The sequence below is a fragment of the Enhydra lutris genome, unplaced genomic scaffold (assembly GCF_002288905.1).
Source record: "Enhydra lutris kenyoni isolate GAN:26980312 unplaced genomic scaffold, ASM228890v2 scaffoldscaffold42, whole genome shotgun sequence".
Lineage (NCBI taxonomy): Eukaryota > Metazoa > Chordata > Mammalia > Carnivora > Mustelidae > Enhydra > Enhydra lutris.
The window spans coordinates 12542313-12563435 of record NW_019154126.1 but is presented as its reverse complement, the minus strand read 5'-3'; the positions used below and the strand labels follow the sequence as shown (position 1 = coordinate 12563435).

General features: G+C 35.3%; 1 protein-coding gene across 3 annotated transcripts in view; it reads right to left on the bottom strand.

Annotated features, from left to right (window-relative positions):
- The window catches only part of LOC111155548 (UPF2, regulator of nonsense mediated mRNA decay), a 111224-nt gene that overhangs the window by 33790 nt on the left and 56311 nt on the right, over positions 1 to 21123 (bottom strand). For all 3 annotated transcript variants that reach the window (XM_022515762.1, XM_022515764.1, XM_022515763.1), the window contains exons 9-14: positions 18257 to 18365; positions 9625 to 9738; positions 7274 to 7390; positions 5381 to 5566; positions 2913 to 3116; positions 1943 to 2218 (exon numbers count right to left, since the gene is read on the bottom strand). In XM_022515762.1, the coding sequence (XP_022371470.1) occupies positions 1943 to 2218; positions 2913 to 3116; positions 5381 to 5566; positions 7274 to 7390; positions 9625 to 9738; positions 18257 to 18365 (1006 nt within the window). The remainder of the gene's footprint in view (positions 1 to 1942; positions 2219 to 2912; positions 3117 to 5380; positions 5567 to 7273; positions 7391 to 9624; positions 9739 to 18256; positions 18366 to 21123) is intronic.

Sequence of the window (21123 nt, the reverse complement as noted above, 5' to 3'; positions counted from 1 at the left end):
TTAAAAAAATCCTTTTTAAAGGCAAGGAAAAATCATAAATAAAATATCAAATAAATTTCTAGGTACTGAAACAAGGCAGAAACCCCACTCCCAAACCCCAAATAGGGTTTAAATATTTATTTTACAAAACAAAAAAAACCAAATTCAAAGCCATAGTTTTGATACATTTTTATTATTTTCTCTCTGCTACTTGCTTTGATTTTTAAGCAAGTCAATTAAAGTATCTGAAGATACAAAAAAAAAAAGTATCTGAAGATAACAGTTTTTGAAACATATAAAAACCATTAATCCACAAGTATTTATTGGACAGCTACTGTGTCATATATGGTGCTGTTCAGAGATCTTCCCTCGCTTCTCCTAGCCTGATTCCTTCATTCTATTTTCTACTTTGTAATTTGTAAATTTAACTAAAAAGCACAACCCAAGAATTTGCTTATATATAAAAGGGTATCCTTCTGGGTGCTTTCTCCTCTCCAATTTGTTCTAGGTCCTTGCTACTGACATGAGGGCTTCAACTGGGAGCTTGTTAGAAATGCAGACTCTTGGGCCCCCACCACAGAGCAAATGAATCACAATCTGCATTTTAAAAGTATCTCCAGGTGGCGCATATGTACATTAAAGTTTAGAAGCACCACTGCGAAGGTCCTTTCCATCTGGCCTTCCCATACTTAACTGTACATGTACATTTTCTGACCTAGAACACACTGCCCTCATCCCCCAGGCCTCACTCACTCCTTACTCCCAATTCCCTAGGTATATATCCTGCTACACATTTCTGCTTGTTACTCAAAAACTACTTTTGTCTCTTTCTGCTCCTGGATAGTTCTGAGTGGCTTTTTTCTCTCAGTCTGGGATTTCAGAGTGAATGCAAATAAGGACACTCTTCTGAAAGAAAGTTTACTTTTGATGCTGAGAGTTACAAGTGACATTTTGCCACAAACGTTTGGTTTCGATACAGTCTCCAACGTAAGATAGTCCTTGCATATAACCAGCAATCTGACTCTCAAATCTGTAGAATTTCCCTCCCCATTTTCTTCTTATCAAGTCAGAAAACAAGCGAATAACAAGGTGTCCTCTACTGCATAGGTACAGCGACAGAACAAAGTTATCTGCTCTTCCCCCAGAGCATTTGCCCTCATTTAACAGCAGCCACTATGTGGATGTATTTCTGATACTTCAAAAGTCATAATTTTAAATGTATTTTCTTCACCAAAATAAGTGAAGAAAACACTAACAAGAGATTATATCGTTAGAATGATCATATATAACTGAATGGTGCTTTTGGTACTTTATTTTAGTAACACCTGGAAAATTCAATAGTGAGCAGTTAAACCTAAACCTAAGTTAACTTTTGGAACACCAACCTTATAAAAGTTGTAGAACTGTCTCCATACTTGTTTCTGAATTTAATTTATATTATACTTAGTCTAAATTTTAAGTTTATATAATTAACTGATAGATATTAAGATAGAGAAGCACAACCCAAGAATTTACCATGAATGAACAAATACTTTTTCCTGTGTTAAGAGCATATTTTCCCAAAAATGATAGAAAAAAGTGAAATCATTTAGAAACTAGAATTTTAGATGTAAAATCAGAACACAGATGAGCTGAAAATGTTATCAGACATACAAAAAGTCATAAATTATCATACTAAAACAATAATCCATAAATTAAACCAAATTTATAAACCATACCAAAATAATTCCCCAATGATCATTGTTAATCATAAAAGCAACAATGCAAATAGAATGTTTATATAGTAGAAATCTTTTCATCATATATGTTTAATTTCTAAAACATCCTTGCAGGAAGAAAAAAATCTAATCTAATGATGAACACATCTTATATGTGATATATGAATGCTGTGTTTCTTCTCTAATATTTCTGTAACACAAGCAACGCATTAAATGATGCCAAACTGAGTATTTAGTTTACATACCTGAAAGTATACAAGGAAGCAATCAAGTTTTCGTTTACTGGAACCTCTGTCAAAGTACTGGCCGCAGGTATCCAAAATAGTGCACACTAGTCTAATTCTGAAAAGGTGTTCAGGAGGATCTAGCGAACTTGGAGAGCCATCTGGGTTAACACCAAATGAAGTAAAAGAATAAAGAGTTCTAAAAATAACAGCTGATTCCACCATTCGATAATTATAAAGTTCCCCTAAGAACTTGGCACTGCTGATACGTCTCTGATTAAATTTAGGCTGGTTAACCTAAAGGGAAAAAAACACAGATTTCCATTAAAGAACAGTAATGTGTTGATAAGAGGTAAAATTCTCCTTTGTTACTTGATAATACCAATTACTGAAAGAACACTTAACAGAGGGGGAAAAAAATGGGTTCTTCCCTTATTTTCTAGTAAAGTGATCACTTCTGCATATCCTTTTTAAGAAATGGCTATCTTTAAAATGTTTTACTAAAAAGAACAAGTTAAATATTAAAATTTAGTATTATCATTAACTAAGTTGATGATACAGTTAAGATGTAATTCTCCCTATCGGTCCCTCCATAACTTATTTTTCTGTAATCCATGAATTAAGGAAATGAGCCAACAGAAAGAGGAAACAGTATATAGAAATTCTTACCAAAAGATTACCAATTCACCTAATTAAGAGATTTATAGTTTCCTAAAACCTGAGTTCTATTGCCCTAGAAATAATTAAAATCTATTATACTCTTCCAAAATAAGCCTAACTGAACTTGAGAAAAAGAAGCAAAAAACTCTCCGGCACTAGCCTGAAAGATGACTAGGAAATCTGAGACAACAGTAACTTTAAAGAAACAGTAAATTGACATCACAAGGGGAAAGAAAGGTTTCCAAATTACTCTTTTTAATAATTGGATTTAAAAGTTGTTTAAATTCTCCACAAACTCCAATTTGATGACTTCAAGGAAAGTCCTTATTACCTCCATTCCTAATCGAATATCTTCTAAAACTCCATCCACAACATGGATTCCAACATCTTCTTGGTAGAGGACCAATCCTGCTAAGAGGTTGGCTACACAATGAATACTATTATATTTCACATTCCAGATATTTATCATACAACAAATAACATAGTCTTTCACTTCTTGGTCCTGCCAGGGCAACTTTCGCATCTGTCTCAAAACCTACACGGAGAGAATTTTGTTTCAATTACTAAGATAAGTACATAATACTCCAATATACCCAATAATATAAATATTTTGATTCTGCAGTCATTTAACTTTTGAAATAAAAAATACTTTAGAGATCCTCTGCCAGCTTCTTAACTTTAGAGACAGGAAAAGTGAAATATTTTTAATTATTGGCAAAATTTATTCACATTTGCCTTACATCTCTTCATGATGCCCCTAAACTTCCTAGAGTTTCCAGATCTTCAATAAGGCTAATAGTATATACCCATAATACCAGTCACTACAAACACATACCCAAGGTTTACCAAAAATAATATTTTCTTTCGCATATCACTAATGTAAATAATCTCAGGTACTTTTTGTAAATCAAAAATTTCCAGTAAATAAATAAACCCAAGATCAGTGGGTTAAAAGATCACTTGATATGGAGGATACGATATTATACAAAATTAACATTATACAGCATCCTGTTTCCTCAAGTGTAAAGAGGGATAGTAACAGGACTTACTCCACAGTCTATTGTTAAGGATTAGACAAGTTAAAATATGTGAGGCACATAGAACTGTCTGACTCGTTATAAGTACGACAAAAAAGTCAGCCATTACTATTTCAAAAACTCTACTGGTAATGAGATGGTGAGCAGAGCTCTACCTATAATCAAGTTCCTCCCATTTTTACAAAGAAAAAGTAAAAAAAAAGATACTATTAGCAGACTGCAAAGCACTCTTTTCATCTCTATAGCCACCACCCATCTTTTTTTTTTTTTTTTTTTAAAGATTTTATTTATTTGAGAGAGAGAGAAAGAGAAGCAGCAGCAGGGAGAGGCAGAGGGAGAAGAGAAGCAGACTCCCCACTGAGCAGGGAGCACAATGTGGGACTTGATTCCAGAACCCTGGGATCATGACCTGAGCTGAAGGCAGATGCTTAACCAACTGAGCCATTCAGGCACTGTAGCCACCATCCATCTTTCAAGCACTTAATATGTTCTCAAATTAGCTTCAGTGGAAATATTAATGTTGTCTCAACCACAGAGCAACCTATATTTTTAAACTTATAGCTAATTCTAAAATAGCTTTCAAATTGCTTGCTGTTTAAAACAACTACTATCTGTGATTCTCTGAAAGTTGAGTCCAATTTCCAAAGTCACATGATCATTGCTCATTACCCGTGTATAATGCCATGTATTACTGCACACCTTTTCTTCTCCCCACAGGTTTTCTCTGTGCAACAGCTTATCTGTTTCACTTTTTTTTTTCCTAAAGAGGAAAAAGGTTCTACAATGTGTTGTTTCAATTTCAAGAGTTAACCATGAAATGTTCTGTTCAACATATCCTACTTGAAAGTGAAGTTTCTAACAAGGTAACTACAATAATTATGAAAACAGGTCAGCATTTTTTAACCTTTCTGGAAAATGACCAAAATTATGAAATTTCGGAGGGCCATGGACCTACTAAAGCCCACTCAAGTTTAGGATCCCCTGTACTGAAGCAAAATATATATATATATTTTTTAAAGATTTTATTTATTTATTTGTCAGGGAGAGAGAGAGAGAGAGAGCGAGCACAGGCATACAGAGTGGCAGGCAGAGGCAGAGGGAGAAGCAGGCTCCCCACAGAACAAGGAGCCCGATGTGGGACTCGATCCCAGGACGCCGGGATCATGACCTGAGCTGAAGGCAGCTGCTTAACCAACTGAGCCACCCAGGCGTCCCCTGAAGCAGAATATTAAAAGTCAAATTCATTACAGAATATCAGAGACAAAGTAGTAATTTCAAATATAAACAGTACCAAAATTAAAATTAGAATAATTACTTCAGAGTAAGAGTCACAAAAGGAAAACAAAACATATGTCCTGTATCTTATGTTCATCATATGACTTTCACTTTAGGATGACTTGTATAGAAGCAGTCACAATTCAACTTGTGATCTAATCTTAACTCTCCTAAACTTCACTGCTGAAACTTTAACAGCTCTGCTTCCATTTCTCCAGTTACAGAATATGAATAATGCAAGCTGCTGACATTCCTTATCGGTAATTTGTCGAACACTGAAGCAATTTATAAACAAGCTGATGTGGAGAAATTGAAATATATGTCCTGGACCGAAACATTTTAGTACACAGGCTAGTAGCCAACTGCACTGTTCTTAATACTACAATCACTAGAATGAAAAAGAATTAATTCTGCTGAATATTGTATCATCTTAGCACCACTGCAAATCTCAAATTGACTATTACTTTATGATTTCAACAGGATTTACCTTCTCAGTGGTAACTTTGGAGAGATCCTTGTACAAAAGTTTCCGGACATATTCCTGGAGAGGAGGACGTTTCTTTTTCACTGTTTTTTCAGCTGGAGGTGGGTTGCAGTAGTAATATGCATTCTCCACCATTGTAACATATCTTGCGTCGAGGTGCATTGCTTGTTTCTTTCTCATCATTTGCTCCTAAAATAAAAATGTCTAAATCAAAATACTTTCACTCTAATGTTTATTCCTAACCAAATTTCTATTCTCAGTGATAGGATTTCAGGATAAAGAACTAGAAAAGAAAACAAACAAACAAACAAAAAAAAACGCAACAACCACTAGGTATTTCTAAGAATGTACTAGCACACTATTATACTAAAATCATGTTTTTACAAATAACATGGAGGACATGGGGAGATGGAGAGGAGAAGGGAGCTGAGGGAAATTGAAAGGGGAGGTGAACCATGAGAGACTATGGACTCTGAAAAACAATCTGAGGGTTTTGAAGGGGCGGGGGGTGGGAGGTTGGGGGAACCAGGTGGTGGGTATTGGAGAGGGCACGGATTGCATGGAGCACTGGGTGTGATGCAAAAACAATGAATACTGTTACGCTGAAAATAAATTAACAAATTTTTAAAAAATCATGTTTTTAGAACAAATTAGTCCATGACTACTTGGTGTTAGGCCTTAGGCTCTGACACAGCTCTACAAACAAGAAAACTAAAAGCACCCCAGGTTTATAAACTTGTCCACAGATCTGAGCATCAACCCAAGAGGTGTTGATTCAAAACACATCTAGTCAACCAGTGATAAAAGCTCGTGGCTTTTGCTGTAAGAGGGGAAAAGATCCACTGAGCCAATCCAATATCGCCCATACCACCATGACTAGTAAATGTTTTTCCTAGCAAAAATAGAGGATTCAAATATTGTAAATAAATACAAGACATTAAAAGCTAGCTCTATCACATTTTTATATATACAGTCTCTTTTAACCTTAAGAGCCTGAGCCAAAAGAACAAGAGCTTTTTCCTTGTTAGGATAAAAATTTGAACTTGTAATGACGTTTAAGTCGTTAATGTGATACAAGCCTACAGAAAATTTGGAAATCAATTCTGTTTGATGGCCTCCACATTAATATTTTTGTTTATTAGAAATAAATTCTGTTTCTTCATATTAAATATTATTGGCAGAGAGTATTCAAGCTCACAACTGGATTCTAAAAAAACTAAGTTATCTAAAGAAAATGATATAATCAAGACTTTTATAACAGTAACACTAATGTAATGACAGTCTATGCCCAGGGATTCCTAAACCTGAGCTCTTTTTAACACTAACACCAATATTCCCTCTGCCATCACACTTCCCATCCTCCCGAGTCTGCAAGGGAATGCATGGATATTATCCATAAGCATAAGAACTTAATTGCTTAATAAACCTGATGGCCATTTCAGCATCCTAGGTAGCTTAAGAAATAGCTTCTACCCCAAGTTAATTTTTCAAGCTTATAGTTTTTAATTTTTAAATTAAATTTTATATTTTTAAGCTTACAATTTATATGCTTATGGCACATAAACAACAGCTTCTTTAAACATTCAAAAACATCCATAAAAAACGGCTCTAACACAACAGTATCACCAGTACTTGCTCATTTGCATCATTTATCAAAAGGTATTTGGGGTTGAACTTCATCCTCCTTTACCATACAGTAAACTCACTGGCAGACAAGTGAGGAAAATTCCTACAACTCTCCTGGAATGGCCACAGCACATAAATATGGGAGGTTCTAGTTTAGGCAGAAATGTTTCCTTTTATATAGCAGACCATGATCATAGGCACTGGTCAGTATTTCTAACCCCTAAGTAAATCAAGAACCTCAAGCTCTTGCTAGGACCCTCAAGCCCTTACCAAAAGTACACTGGTCCTCAGGTGTGATTCTGGTGATCTGAAAAGAAATCTTCCACAGGTTTCTAGTAGAGTACATGCCATTTCAATATGGTGATGGGAAAAGTCTGATAGAAGCATCTGTAACAACAATGATGATGAGAAAACACAAAAGACAACACTTCAATCCTGTTAAAGAAAATACAGATCTAATGTGTATAACAACTTCAGAAATGTCAAGTGTGAAAAACAAAAGCTAGTCTACTTTGGCTTAACAAGCTTCACTGATGAGTATCTTGCGTTCAGTCACAAAAATTTTATATAAAATCTTCAATATACTTAATGTCTTTTCTTTCAGATAAATACACGAAAACTAATATCAAAGCCTTTTGTATATAATGACTATTAGATGCTATTTATTTAAGCACCTGTGACATATACAACACAACTAACATTTTCTAAATCACTTTGTTGTTTTGGTTTATGGGACATTCACTTGTAAAATTCTGACCACAACAGGTGCACTGTATGAAATTTAGAAACATAACACATTACCACAGCATTTCAGTATTTATCCTCCTAATCTTTCTCTATGCACATTTTCTAAACCAAAACAGATTCAAACATATCACATTATTTAATAACTTGGTGTTTTTTAGCTAATATGACTATTTTTCTGTGTCCTTATTTATCCTTCTATGGCATGATTTAAAAGAGGCATATTACTGCATAATATGAACTACACTAAAACCTAAGTAATTCTTACTTATTGGATATTGAAATTGTTTACGATTTCTTGCTACTTAAACAACTGTGGGACAAATATCCTTGTAGATAAATTTGTACATTTATTATTTCCTTAAAGCAAACATATAGAAATGGAATTTCTAGGTCAAAGAAATGTATACCCTTCCTATATATCTGTAATAATTACTATAAAGAAATATACTAACGTTTAAATTGTTCCATGGTATGATTCCCTTCAAATACAGCCCTGAGAAATCTTTCGCAATCGTTTTTGAAATGCTGTCCAGAGATTCCCTAAATGTACTCTGCTGTCCTCTGAGATGCTCCAAGTAGATTTAGGAAACTTAACCCCTTAAATATTTACAATGACTATTAATATTTTAAACACTCTTAAGAAATCAAGCAATAAAGAAACTTGATAAATTTAACTTGGGGTTTTCCAAATGTACTTGAATCCATGAGACCCACTTTGTGTAATATACCTAACAACCTAAGGAAATCAATTTGATACAAAATTTGTCATTGTCTGTCATGATCAATTCAAATTTTAGAATTATTCCATCTCTGTTGCATCAGCTTTACCACATATAATTACTTACTAATTTCTAGCTTAATTCCATTGTGGACAGAAAACATAATCGAGTAATTTCAGTCTTTTCTAATTTTCTGCGATTTTTGTTGTTGTTAGTTACGGTAAATGATCCATGTACACCTGAAGAGATTTTAAGTTCTGATGCTGCTGGGTATAGTGTCCATTAGATCCAGGTTGTTAACTGTATTGTTCAGTTCTGTATACACATACTAATTTCATCTGCCTCTTCTTTCAGTTAATGAAAGGTGTTTCAAAATCTCTCACCATGACCATGGATTTGTTTACTTCTTTTCCTTGTTGACTTTTGCTTTATATATTTTGAAGGTCCCTTATTGGATTCATACTTATTCAGGAAGGTAATAGTTTCCTGCTAAAATCAGCTCTTCGTCATTATGAATTGTCCTTCTTTATTTACAATAAATGCTTTGTACCTTAATTGCTTGATGATAATGAAAACAGGTGTATTTTCTTTTTTAAGATTTATTTATTTATTTCAGATAGAGAGTGAGCAAGAAAGTAAGCATGAGTGACAGGGAGAGGATGTCAGACTTTGTACTGAGCGTGGGGCTCGATTCCATGACCCTGAGATCAGTGAAACCAAAAGTTGGATGCTCAACCAACTGCACCATACAGGCGCCCCAAAACCAAGTGATTTTTAGTCAGTTCTTCCACGGTATACTCCCCCCACCTTTTTATGTTAGCCTTTCTGGTCTTCATATTTATCTTTCTTGAAGGTAGTCTACAGTGTTTTATTTATTTATTTATTTTACAGTGTTGTTTTAATAAAGTCTTACATTCTTCAGGCTTTTACTTCATGTATTTTGTCCCATTACATTTCATGTAATTACTGTGATAGCTGTATTTCTATCTACCATACTATTATTTATTTTTGGCTCTGCTCATCTATTTAAAGTTCTTTTTCACTCTTTTCTTGTCCTCCGTATTAAAAAAATATTCCTTACTTATTTCATTTTTTTCCAGCATTTATAACTAAAACTTTGTCTACTAAAAACAACTCAAATAATGTGGCACTAACCTTTAAACAATGTAATGTATCATTTTTTGTGAACATCTTAAATTTAGTTAATTCTCCAATAAAACGAACAGTTTTGTTCTTTGTTTCAATATTGATCTGGTCCTTTTTTCGTACCTACAAATTAAAAGAAAAGAGACATTAACTTAGAGAATTAACATTTTGAAATCTCTGATAAGAAATGTAATTTTAATAAAATTGCATTCACCCCAAATATTTTAAATAAATCTGCATAAATTTCTTGCTATTCAAATTAATTTAAGTTAAGGCAACGTAAGCTCTGTGAAACACGAGTGCTGGGATATGATTTGCAAACAGTTCCATGGTCAAATAATTTTGGGAAATGATACACTTTATTGGGCTTAAATAGGTTCTCAAATAAAGAAGCCTGTTTAACCTAATTTAATTCCTTTATTTAACAACATAAGGCTCCTTTTGAGATGCTAGCAACTACGAGTTAACATCTCACTAATATTATAAGGAACACACTTAACGAAATGCTGCTTTAAAAATAATAAGTACCAAGAGCTTACTTAAGCAAAAAATATTAGCAAGGCTTAGTGTATTATACTAATACATACTGTAGTATGTATTACTACATACTGTAGTACAGTATGCATTTTCTATCATAAATTCATTACAGTGAAATTTTTGATATAATCCCTATTCTTTTTTTATCATCAGTCATGGCTGTATATCAAATTTCAAACCCTTTGCAAATATAAGCCTTCTAACTTGGGCGCATGTTTCAAAAAATATTCAGCATAACAATATCCTATTATAATAGTACAAAGCAAACGTATGTTAAGATAAATGTAAATGGATTACAATTTCATCAGCAAAAAGACTAACAGCAAACAGTCTAAAAATCTTTTATGTGAACAACAGTGACAATAACATGGTGGTGTCTCGAACTAGTTTAATATACTTTTTCAGAATCCTCTACTGTCTTATTCAGTTGTTCAAAATGGTGGTGCTTTGAACCAGTTTAGTGTTTTCTTTTCCAGATTACTATCCTATCTTATTTGTTCCACATAACAACATTCTGAGAAAGGAACAATAGGTTATAATCTGATTTAATAATTTAACAACAAAACAACACAAAGCTCTCGAATGACTTGATGAAAGATCAGTACTAAAATCCCAGTTTCCTATTACTTGAGAATTCCACTACCTTAGTATGTGCTGGGTTTTAAAATAAGGCCTAACCTCACCAGCAGGTAGACGATTAATGACAGTCATTTATATAAATACTAAACTCCTACATACTCAAGGAGCTAACACTTGGATTGAATTTATCATCTTCATTTTTAAGGACCTACTTTCTATAGCAAGCAGAAATAGGTGTTAAGATTTTTTAGCTCTTCAGGGATAATTTTTAAATAAAACTAAGTTTACTCATTTAAAACATCAGAGCAAACTAGAAGCTCACTATAAGCATTTATTAAAGCATCAATAAAACTGCATCGATTAAAAATAAAATCACAGAATTCAACTTATAGAACTTTAACTTTGACTGTTTTAGCAATTCAGAAAAGAGCACAGCTTTCATAAAGATCCTTTCACAAATAAATGTTTAAGTACTACATATGAAAAGATCCTCGGGGCGCCTGGGTGGCTCAGTGGATTAAGCCGCTGCCTTCGGCTCAGGTCATGATCTCAGGGTCCTGGGATCGAGTCCCGCATCGGGCTCTCTGCTCAGCAGGGAGCCTGCTTCTCTCTCTCTCTCTCTCTCTCTCTCTGCCTGCCTCTCTGTCTACTTGTGATCTCTCTCTGTCAAATAAATAAATAAAATCTTTAAAAAAAAAAAAAAGAAAAGCTCCTCATACTGAATTATAATTTTTTCTTTTTCTTTCTTTCTTTTTTTAAGATTTTATTTGACAGACAGAGATCACAAGTGGGCAGAGAGGCAGGCAGGGGTTGGGGGGACAGGTTCCCTGCTGAGCAGAGAGCCCAAAGCAGGATTCGATCCCAGGACCCTGAGATCATGACCCGAGCTGAAGGCTTAACTAGCTTAACCCACTGAGCCACCCAGGCACTGATTTATCTTATTTTATGAACTCTTAGGATACACTAAGAGTATGGATTCTGGACCAGACTTGCTGGGTTTAAATCCCAGCTCTATCATTTACTAGCTGTTACTTAAACTCTGCCTCGATCTCCTCTTCTTTAAAATGGACCTAATAAAAGTAACCTACCTCAAAGTTGTTGTCAACTGATATATGTAAAGCACACACAACAGAGCCTGGCACTAGGAAGAATGCAATAAATATTAGCTACTACTAATTTTATTCATCTCTGTATATTTGTATCACTATTATGTGGACATGAAATAATTGTTTATGGAGTGAACAAATAAATGAAAACGCTTAATGTTTATAGATTATCGCAGGGACAAAAAAGAGCAAATAATCTATAGTCAGAAATCTGAGCCCCTTTCAGTAATTCTACACCATTCTGGGGGTATATAATCTTGGGTAACTCACACAAATTTCCTCAACCACTGGCTCGCCTAGTAAAATATAGATAAAAATAAGTATGGTGATGATGACAGAGGCAGTGGTGGTAATAACGACAGCTATGCTTCACTTGATTTCTAAGCAACTGGTTTACAGAACAAAATACATCCCCTTCAAAATGGTATAAGAGATGTTTTAAATGATGGCAAAATGCTTCTCAGTGAGAAATAAAGAATGGAAAATTATATACTATAAACTCATCACCCCCCCCCCCGCCAGAAAAAACTACGGAGGAAAAAAAGGTAAAGAAAATATACAAAAAGATTAGTAGGTTTGCTTTTGGGGCACCTGGGTGGCTCAGTGGGTTAGAGCCTCTGCCTTCCGCTCAGGTCATGATCCCAGGGTCCTGGGATCTGGCCCCACATCGGGCTCTCCGCTCAGCAGGAAGCCTGCTTCCTCCTCCTCTCTCTCTCTCTCTGCCTACTTGTGATCTCTGTCTGTCAAATAAATAAATAATAATAAAAATCTTAAAATAAAAAAAGAAATAGGGCTGCTTTAAAGTGATGAAATTATGAGGCTTCCCCTCTTCTTTCTAAATTATCTTATATTTTCTAAAGAACCCATGCTGAGCATGTCTTTCTTCTACAGCTGAAGAAACAGGGAAACAAAAAATGTGTAAGGAAGCAACTCAAAAATAATATACTAATGCTGAATCTTGAGGGAGTGGGGCTGAGAAGTATACAAACCTGGTTTTAAAAATCTCTTTGGGTGACTCTGCATGTACAAGCTCTTAGTAACTGCTGTGGAACATTATACAATTTTGGGTATTACGGAGCATTGTAACTTTCAAAACAAGTAACACAGTGTACCATCTACAATTATTCTTAAATATTATTGAGGGTAAGGAGGTACAATCTAAGTAACATGACAAAATTGTAGAATTTTTAAATGAATTATGAAAAATCAATTCTACTTCATTCCCTCATTTTCATATGAAAAAAAAGGCTTTTTAAAAGGCTATAACTTATAAAAAAGACTGACTTATTCTGACTATTTATTATTTTCTAGTCTCATTTGTTGACTCCTTATGATCAAAAAGATATGTCCAAACATTTCTGCGGAAGTAAATAAACTAACAATGTAAAATTTTCTATATATTGCGGCGCCTGGGTGGCTCAGTCGTTAAGTGTCTGCCTTCAGCTCAGGTCACAATCCCAGGGGTCTGGGGATCAAGCCCCACATCAGACTCCCTGCTCAGCAGGAAGCCTGCTTCTCCCTCTCCCATTCCCCCTGCTTATGTTCCCTTTCTCCTCTCTCTCTCTGCATCAAATAAATAAACTTTAAAAAAATCTTTAAAAAAATTTTTCTATATATTTCTAGTTCAATGTCTCTTACAGAATTTTACTCACATAATCAATCTTATGTAGCAAAAATGTTGCTTACAACTCATTTATTAATGACAGCTAAAACTGAGATCAACTGAATAACTAAATTCCTAAGCATTAATAAAAACTCTTTGGATACATCAACATATAAAAATTAAGGCTTTCCGAGGCCTATCTAGGAAGACCCTCCTCCTCAAACTGGTCCTTCTATAACTTCACCCAAATAGACATGATACATTGTCCTCTATAATTTGATCATTTTGTTCTACATAAACTTTATTCATTTAATCATTCTAATTTTTTGGAAAATCTACTATACACTAGACACTAAGAAGGCACTAAGTCTATAAACAAGTAAACTTGCCTTCAAAGTTTATTTTGTGCTGTGGACCACTGATCTCCAGGGTAAGGTAGGTAAGACTCTTGATTTACTAGAGTGTCGGAAAAAAACGTCTAGGAATTTCTATTTATGTTTTGATCTCACACTTTTCAATTTACTTTTATTTTATGAATTTACATAAAATATTTCATACAACTGCAAATATATACAATTTATATATAAGTATGCCAAACTGGGATATGTGGTCAATTTACTTTACCACTAGAGAGATTTGATTTAAAAAGCTGAAAGACTGGGGCGCCTGGGTGGCTCAGTGGGTTAAAGCTGCTGTCTTCGGCTCAGGTCATGATCCCAGGATCCTGGGATCGAGCCCCGAGCCCCGCATCGGGCTCTCTGCTCAGCAGGGAGCCTGCTTCCCTTCCTCTCTCTCTGCCTGCCTCTCTGCCTACTTGTGATCTCTGTCTGTCAAATAAATAAATAAAATTAAAAAAAAAAAAAAAGCTGAAAGACTGCTAATTTTTAAAATGTCAGTCAGGGGCACCTGGGTGGCTCAGTGGGTTAAGTCTCTGCCTTCGGCTCAGGTCATGATCTCAGGATCCTGGGATCAAGTCCCGCATTGGGCTCTCTGCTCCGCAAGGAGCCTGCTTCCTCCTCTTTCTCTCTCTGCCTGCCTCTCTGCCTACTTGTGATCTCTGTCAAATAAATAAATAAAACCTTTTTAAAAAAAAGGTCAGTCTGATATGCTTATATTTAAATAAAAGCTGTCCCTTAGCTGTAAAGTAGGCTCTGCTGAAAATTTGGAGAGCATGGAAAATTAGAAAGGAAAAAAATATTTCTTATTGCCCCACTATTCAAAGACAGCCACTGCTAACATATCGATATGTAATTTTTTTCTTTCTTTACGTTCCAAGCATTTTAACATAACTATACATTTATTCTGTGTAAGAGTTTACAGCTTGCTTTTTTTCCCCACCAAAAGAAGCACTTTTCTGTTACGAAAATTTTTTAGTATTACTTTCGATGGCTCTATATCATTTCAGCACTGCGACTACCTGACCGTTTTCTTAATTCACTGTTGGGCTTCTAGCTTACTTTCCATTTTTTCCCCACAATTCATGATGTGAATAAAGCTTTTTTGGGTATACAGGATTACTTACTTAGGACAGATTCTCAAAGTTGTCCAATGTATAAATGCCTGTAAGAATCCTGAAACCTATTACCTAATTCCTCCTCCAAATTCTGACCTCAGGTGCATGTAGTTTTTCATTTCTATTATCTTTACTAATCTGTTGGTCAAATTAGTAGATTAATTGTTGTTTTAACTAGAATTTCTTTGACTACTAGATGAGATTTCATATAGTTCTGTTAACCAGTTTTATTTCTCAGGTGAGATTCTTAAGCAAAGGGTATGATTGTGATAATATGCTGGAATTAGAGGACAGAGAAAGGGAAGCCTAAGTAAAACACTATTCTCATAATTCAAGCTATGAAGAGGAGATGCTAGATTTGGAGGAGTTTTTGGAAGATAGTACCAACAGAATTTGGTGAAGGCTGGCTCCAGAATGTCCAAGGAGCAAAAGTAGAAGTCCTTCTCTTAGGGACTAGAGAAAAAATATTGCAAATTTACAGACAGAATAAAAGGTGATATGAGGAAGTGAAAGCTGAAGATTTTTTTTGAGAATTCATGAGTTTATTTTGTAAACATATTTACCTAGAACTACATGAGAACTTTCTAAGCACCAAGAGAGAGGTTCAGGCAAGAGACATGTATTTGAGTTTGCTGAGAAATAAAAGTCAACTAAAGCCCAGGTAAAATGTGTTCTGTCAAAAAGGAGGGTGAAGAAGGAGGTCTGGGGAATGTAAAAATACAGACTCAGCTGGAAAAAAGGAGAAGATTTTTATTCTTGATAAAAGATATTGAGAAAAGCAGTCAAGTAAGAACCACAAGAGTGTGGTGGGAGAGAAGGGATCATTATTATTGTAATAATATCTATCTCTGAGCACTGCGTGATGAACTTTATATCCATTATCTTGTGTAATACATAAGAACAATCCCATCTGAAAAGATACCAGTATTATCCCCACTTAATGACTCGACCAGCATTAACAATGCTAGCAAGTGGGGCAGACAGAAGGGCAGAAAAAAAGAACAGTCCAGCAGTTTAGAATCTGTAGGGACATCAACTAACTTAAAGTAACTAAGAGGATGCTGGTGGTCTCTGCCAGGGTGCTATGATGAAACAAAGGGTAAGTGTCAGAAGCAGAAGAGACAAGTATACTCTAAAACAACTCGAACAAGAAGCAAATGAAAGAGAGTAGGGGGTGAGGTTGAAGACATTTTCTTGTTGCTATTATTTTAGTTTCACTTAAGGATGGGAAACTTTAGGCACATATAGAGACAAAAAGCAAGTTGCTGGCAAAGTCTGCAGATGTCAGGGTTAGAAAAGATAGATCCTGGAGGAGGCAGAAGTGATCAAGTTATTTGATCAAGTGACTTCAAGTTACTCTTCTCTCCCCTGAAAGCAGTGGTTCCCACAGTATTCTCCTAGAATTCTGCTAAGTCTCTGAGTTGTAACAAAGCATTACATCAGGAATGAAACTTCCAAGTCCCGCAACTCTCACCTCAATTATCAATTTCAATTATCAATTTCGGTGGGAAGTGAAAGATACATGAATAGAATATTCTTAATCTTAAATTTCTCACCAAAAGCATTAATTATGCTTGGTCCAGCATGTATGTTATTTTTGGATTTGGTTGAGGGGTATATGTGTGACTCATATAATAGAGTCATACTGTCTGCCAGGAAAAGTTTCTTGTTTTGCATAATGCGATTAAATAAATCAAAAAGAATATCATAATTCTTGATGCATCAATCCCTGAACTGGCAGCATTTATCAAAGTGTGTTCTTTGACCCCTTCCAAGAGATTCAAAGTGCACATTACCCTATTAAAGCTTTGGGAATTCTTAAGAGAACAAAACAAAATCATTTAACTCTCTTGATCTCAAGTGTTTCCAAACAGCCTTTAAAACAACATAAACCGGTCCTTGCTTAATACTACGTATGAAAATCCAGAACACACTTCAGCAAAAACTGCCCCAGAAAAATCTTAACCACAAATCTCATATAAACTAACTCCTATGGCAAGAGGCCTTTAGAAGTCATCCCACTCTTCACTGAAGACTTTTTCCTTCTCTGAACTCAAGGTTCTTACTCCTGAACAATTCGTTTGGCAATTAAACATGCAATTTCTTATAATATCGAATATATTCAGGGTTTAAATGTTTATTTCACTCTCATTTTTGTATTTATGCCTTTTCTTCACAACTAGGTTGTGAGATCCCTGTTCTCAGGAATTACTTCTGTTCTCTGAGCACTCAGCAATACCAATTTCTGTACAATGAGTGCAATAAAGTGCGTACTGGGCACAGCAAACATTTATGTGCATCACAAGCAACTTGCTATAAAGCTAAGTTTGTCGGGACGCCTGGGTGGCTCAGTTGGTTGGACGACTGCCTTCGGCTCAGGTCATGATCCTGGAGTCCCGGGATCGAGTCCCACATCGGGCTCCCAGCTCCACGGGGAGTCTGCTTCTCTCTCTGACCTTCTCCTCGCTCATGCTCTCTCTCACTATCTCTCTCTCAAATAAAGAAATAAAATCTTTAAAAAAAAAAAAAGCTAAGTTTGTCAATTTTTTCCCATTGGCTAATATAACCACTTGAATTTCATGCGTTTTCAGTCTACAATATTCACTTTCAGTCATGTTTAAGGAACCATTTTACTTCTTTCAAGGCTTTATTTATATCCCTTACAAGGCGATGGGTAGTATGGATTTGGAGAACAGCTAACAGGCAATTTAAGACTCCTAGAACCAGAAAGGGAGAGAAGCTGTCTGGAAACTGGTCCCTGGTACTTACCAGGATACTCTTTAAGAACTTACCGCTATAGCAGATAAAGATTGTTAAGGCAAGAATCAATAAAAACATGGACTATCACACCATTCACTGCTCAGATAAATTATACAACCTCGTGTACCCCAGACATTTGGACTCCTGACACCCCAACGGGCATCCCCCAGGCACTGTGCCCTGACTTGCACAGCCAATCCTATGTTTCTTCTGGGAACACCAATGAGACCTGCTGGCTCTCTTGACCTTAGAGAATGGTTTTTAATTTACAAAAGCAAAAAAGTGCAGTACCTGTAGGAAACAAGGTAGCAGCAACAGCTCATCTCCAAACTGGAATATACTACTTATCAATTTCAAGCTTTGTTGAGAAAATTACATTTTAAAATCTCAGAAGCCCATTAATTCTGAACTCTTAACCACTATCAAATTTCAGAAATATGCTTACCAATACAAAATTATATTCTTAAAGAATCCTCACTCAACTTATAAGTATATAAATATGTGTGTATACATATATAACAAAATAAATGCTTAAATACATACATGAAATCTGAAATCCCCCCTCAGCATGGAACAAAGATCCTCTGCTACATCAGACATGCAGGGATGCAATGTAGCAACCAATCTTGCATAAAATGGTAGCAAATCCAACCTGCAAAAGTTATATGTGATATATGTAAAAGGAAAGACATACCAGAAGTAATTAATCTTAAAATTTAAACTTTCTCAGATATATTCACACATTAATTGATAAAAACTAGTAATCGTACAGACGTGCCTATTTATTGCCATCATAATGAAGCCTATGGAAATTCAACCTGCTTTGTGAAAGCTTACTAATAATCTGGCATTTGCTATTCAGTGCATTTACTGCACATATGCAATTTCACTAAGTATACAATTTTGGTAATATATGAAATACCAAGTGCAGAAAACATCAAGTTTTGACATGGCCTGAATTTTTGATCACAAAATTACTAAGTAAACAAACCTAATGGTAACTTAAATAGTGCAAAACAGAATCCTTTTAAACTATTTCCTTCTTTTATTCACAGGTAAGTTATTTGCAAACTTTAATGTCTGAAGTGAAAGGGTAACCAATAACCAAGATGGCATCTAAGAAGTCAAAATATTATCCAAAACCCACACACTAACTTCTGCATCTTATTCATTACAGAAGCTACTCAGATTCACCCACAGTGCCTATCCTCTCTTAATTTAGACAATAACTGGCAAATATGTGGTTATTCATGCTGCCACCCCCTTTCATTATTAGAGCACTTTCTCATCAAGCCTGAACACAGCCCCAGAGTCCTGCTTAACACAGCACTCCAGGCAGCCACTACTAATCAGAATGAATACACAAGCTAAAATTACTTTCCATTCCTGCCACAGCCATTATTTTATAGAATTCGATTACCAGATGATGCAATACTCAGCAGACGCTGCAGATCAGCAGCAGTGAGGAATTAACAAAAGCAGCTGCGGTGACCGCATCAAGTCATAGGGAACTAACAGTGAGAAAGGAAGTTAAAAATTATAAAAATTCAACACAAAAGCTCAAAAAACTAAGCAGCCCACAGCCATGGAGAACAGAAACACAAAAATCCTACATTTATCCCTGAATACATCACTACAGAATAGTGATGAAAACAGTTTCATCATCAGAGGAAAAAGTATGCACACCATGCAAGGCTTAGGATTAGATCTGGAAAACTCAAAGTATGGACAGATTAAGGCTCAGGTGGAAGAAGAAACACAGCAAAGAAAGAAAGAATGGAGGTTAATCTGAAAGGTGGAGAGAAGTGCTCAAATTCATACCTGAGAGCCTAAAAACCTTTGCATTCCTCTTCGACCATTATAATTTCTTTTAAAAATTATCATTTAGTTCGTTCTTACGTGCCAGGCTCTATCCTAGGCACCTAATAATATACTTCATTGAACTTGTTGATACTAAAAACCATCCCATAAGGTGGATATTTTAACTACCATTTCAGAAATAAGGGAACAGATGCTGAGAGAAGTCAGGAAAATAGCTTTGTATTAGTGACTCAGTAAATTTTGTTAAAGGCATCACACCTTTCTTTACTGAAACAATGAGAAGTTCAATCCATTATATAAAGGTCTAATGCAAAATATTTAATGTTAAATGTTACTTTAAATGTTTCTTTGAATTATTTAAGAAGTTTTATCAACTGAAGGTTAAGCTCCTGTCATACAGAAAATACGCACATGTGGGGCACATTACTCCTTTATATTATAAAAATGAAGTGTTCCCATGATATATTCTCATAAATAAATAGCAATTTTCTTCATGTCTATTAGCATAAAAAGCAAGCCTAGGACAAATGACCTTCAACTTTCTTGCATAACAGATGGATTCACACTAATAGCAAATTTACTTTATAAATTTTTAAACTTTGGTCGGAATATTGTATTTTAATATAATTGCAATACTTTTTAGTTAGAATATATTATCTGGTTTTTCACTTGTTTTTCAAACCCACTTGAGCAACAAATACTTTTTTGTTTCAGTTCATAACCAATCGCCAAATACAAGTAAACTACTTATACCTGTGCCTAGGTTCTACCACCCACAATTGCCACAATTTCCAATCAGAAAAATGAAGAATACATTAAATAAATACAAGAGCTGAGGTCATAAGACAACAAAGAGGAATGTGCTCCGAGTTAGGAGACTCAGGTTCTAACTCTCTCAAATAGTACTTCTGTAACCTCTAGTCTCAGCTGCCCTGGCTAACCCTCCCATGGCTGGGAAGCTCACCTCAGAACCTCCGCACTGGCTCTTTTTTCAGCTGGAAGATGCTTTTCTCTTTCTCCAAGTATCTACACTTACACCCTAACAAAGGCCAAATCTTATTTGGCTAATAATTCACCTCCTCAATGAGACTTCTTCCAAATACTCCCCGGAAACCACAAATCCACCGGGCCCCATGCCCACAATCCTCTACCCAGCACTATTTTTTTAAAGTAACATTTTCACCTTCTAACATATTATATAATCTACTTACTTGTTATGTTTATTATCTTGTCACCTTTCCCCACCAGAACATAAGTTAACTCTAGGGAAACAGTTAACTAGTACTCAACACAGTGCCAACAACACAGTGGGTGCTCAGTAAACATTTGTTAGATAAATAAATGTTACTGGTATCTCACAATTAGGTTTATTTATTAATTATTTTCTTTTTTTAAGCAGACTCCACGCCCAGCGCAGAGATCAATGCAGGGCTCGAACTTACAACTTCTGAGATTGAGAAATGAGCTGAGACCAAGAGTTGGACACTTAACCAACTGAGCCACCCAGGCTCCCCCAGGTTTACTGTTAGCTTTTAGTCAAAAATACTCTTCACCACTCTGAGGAAGGATCATCTGATTTTTATAAAAAT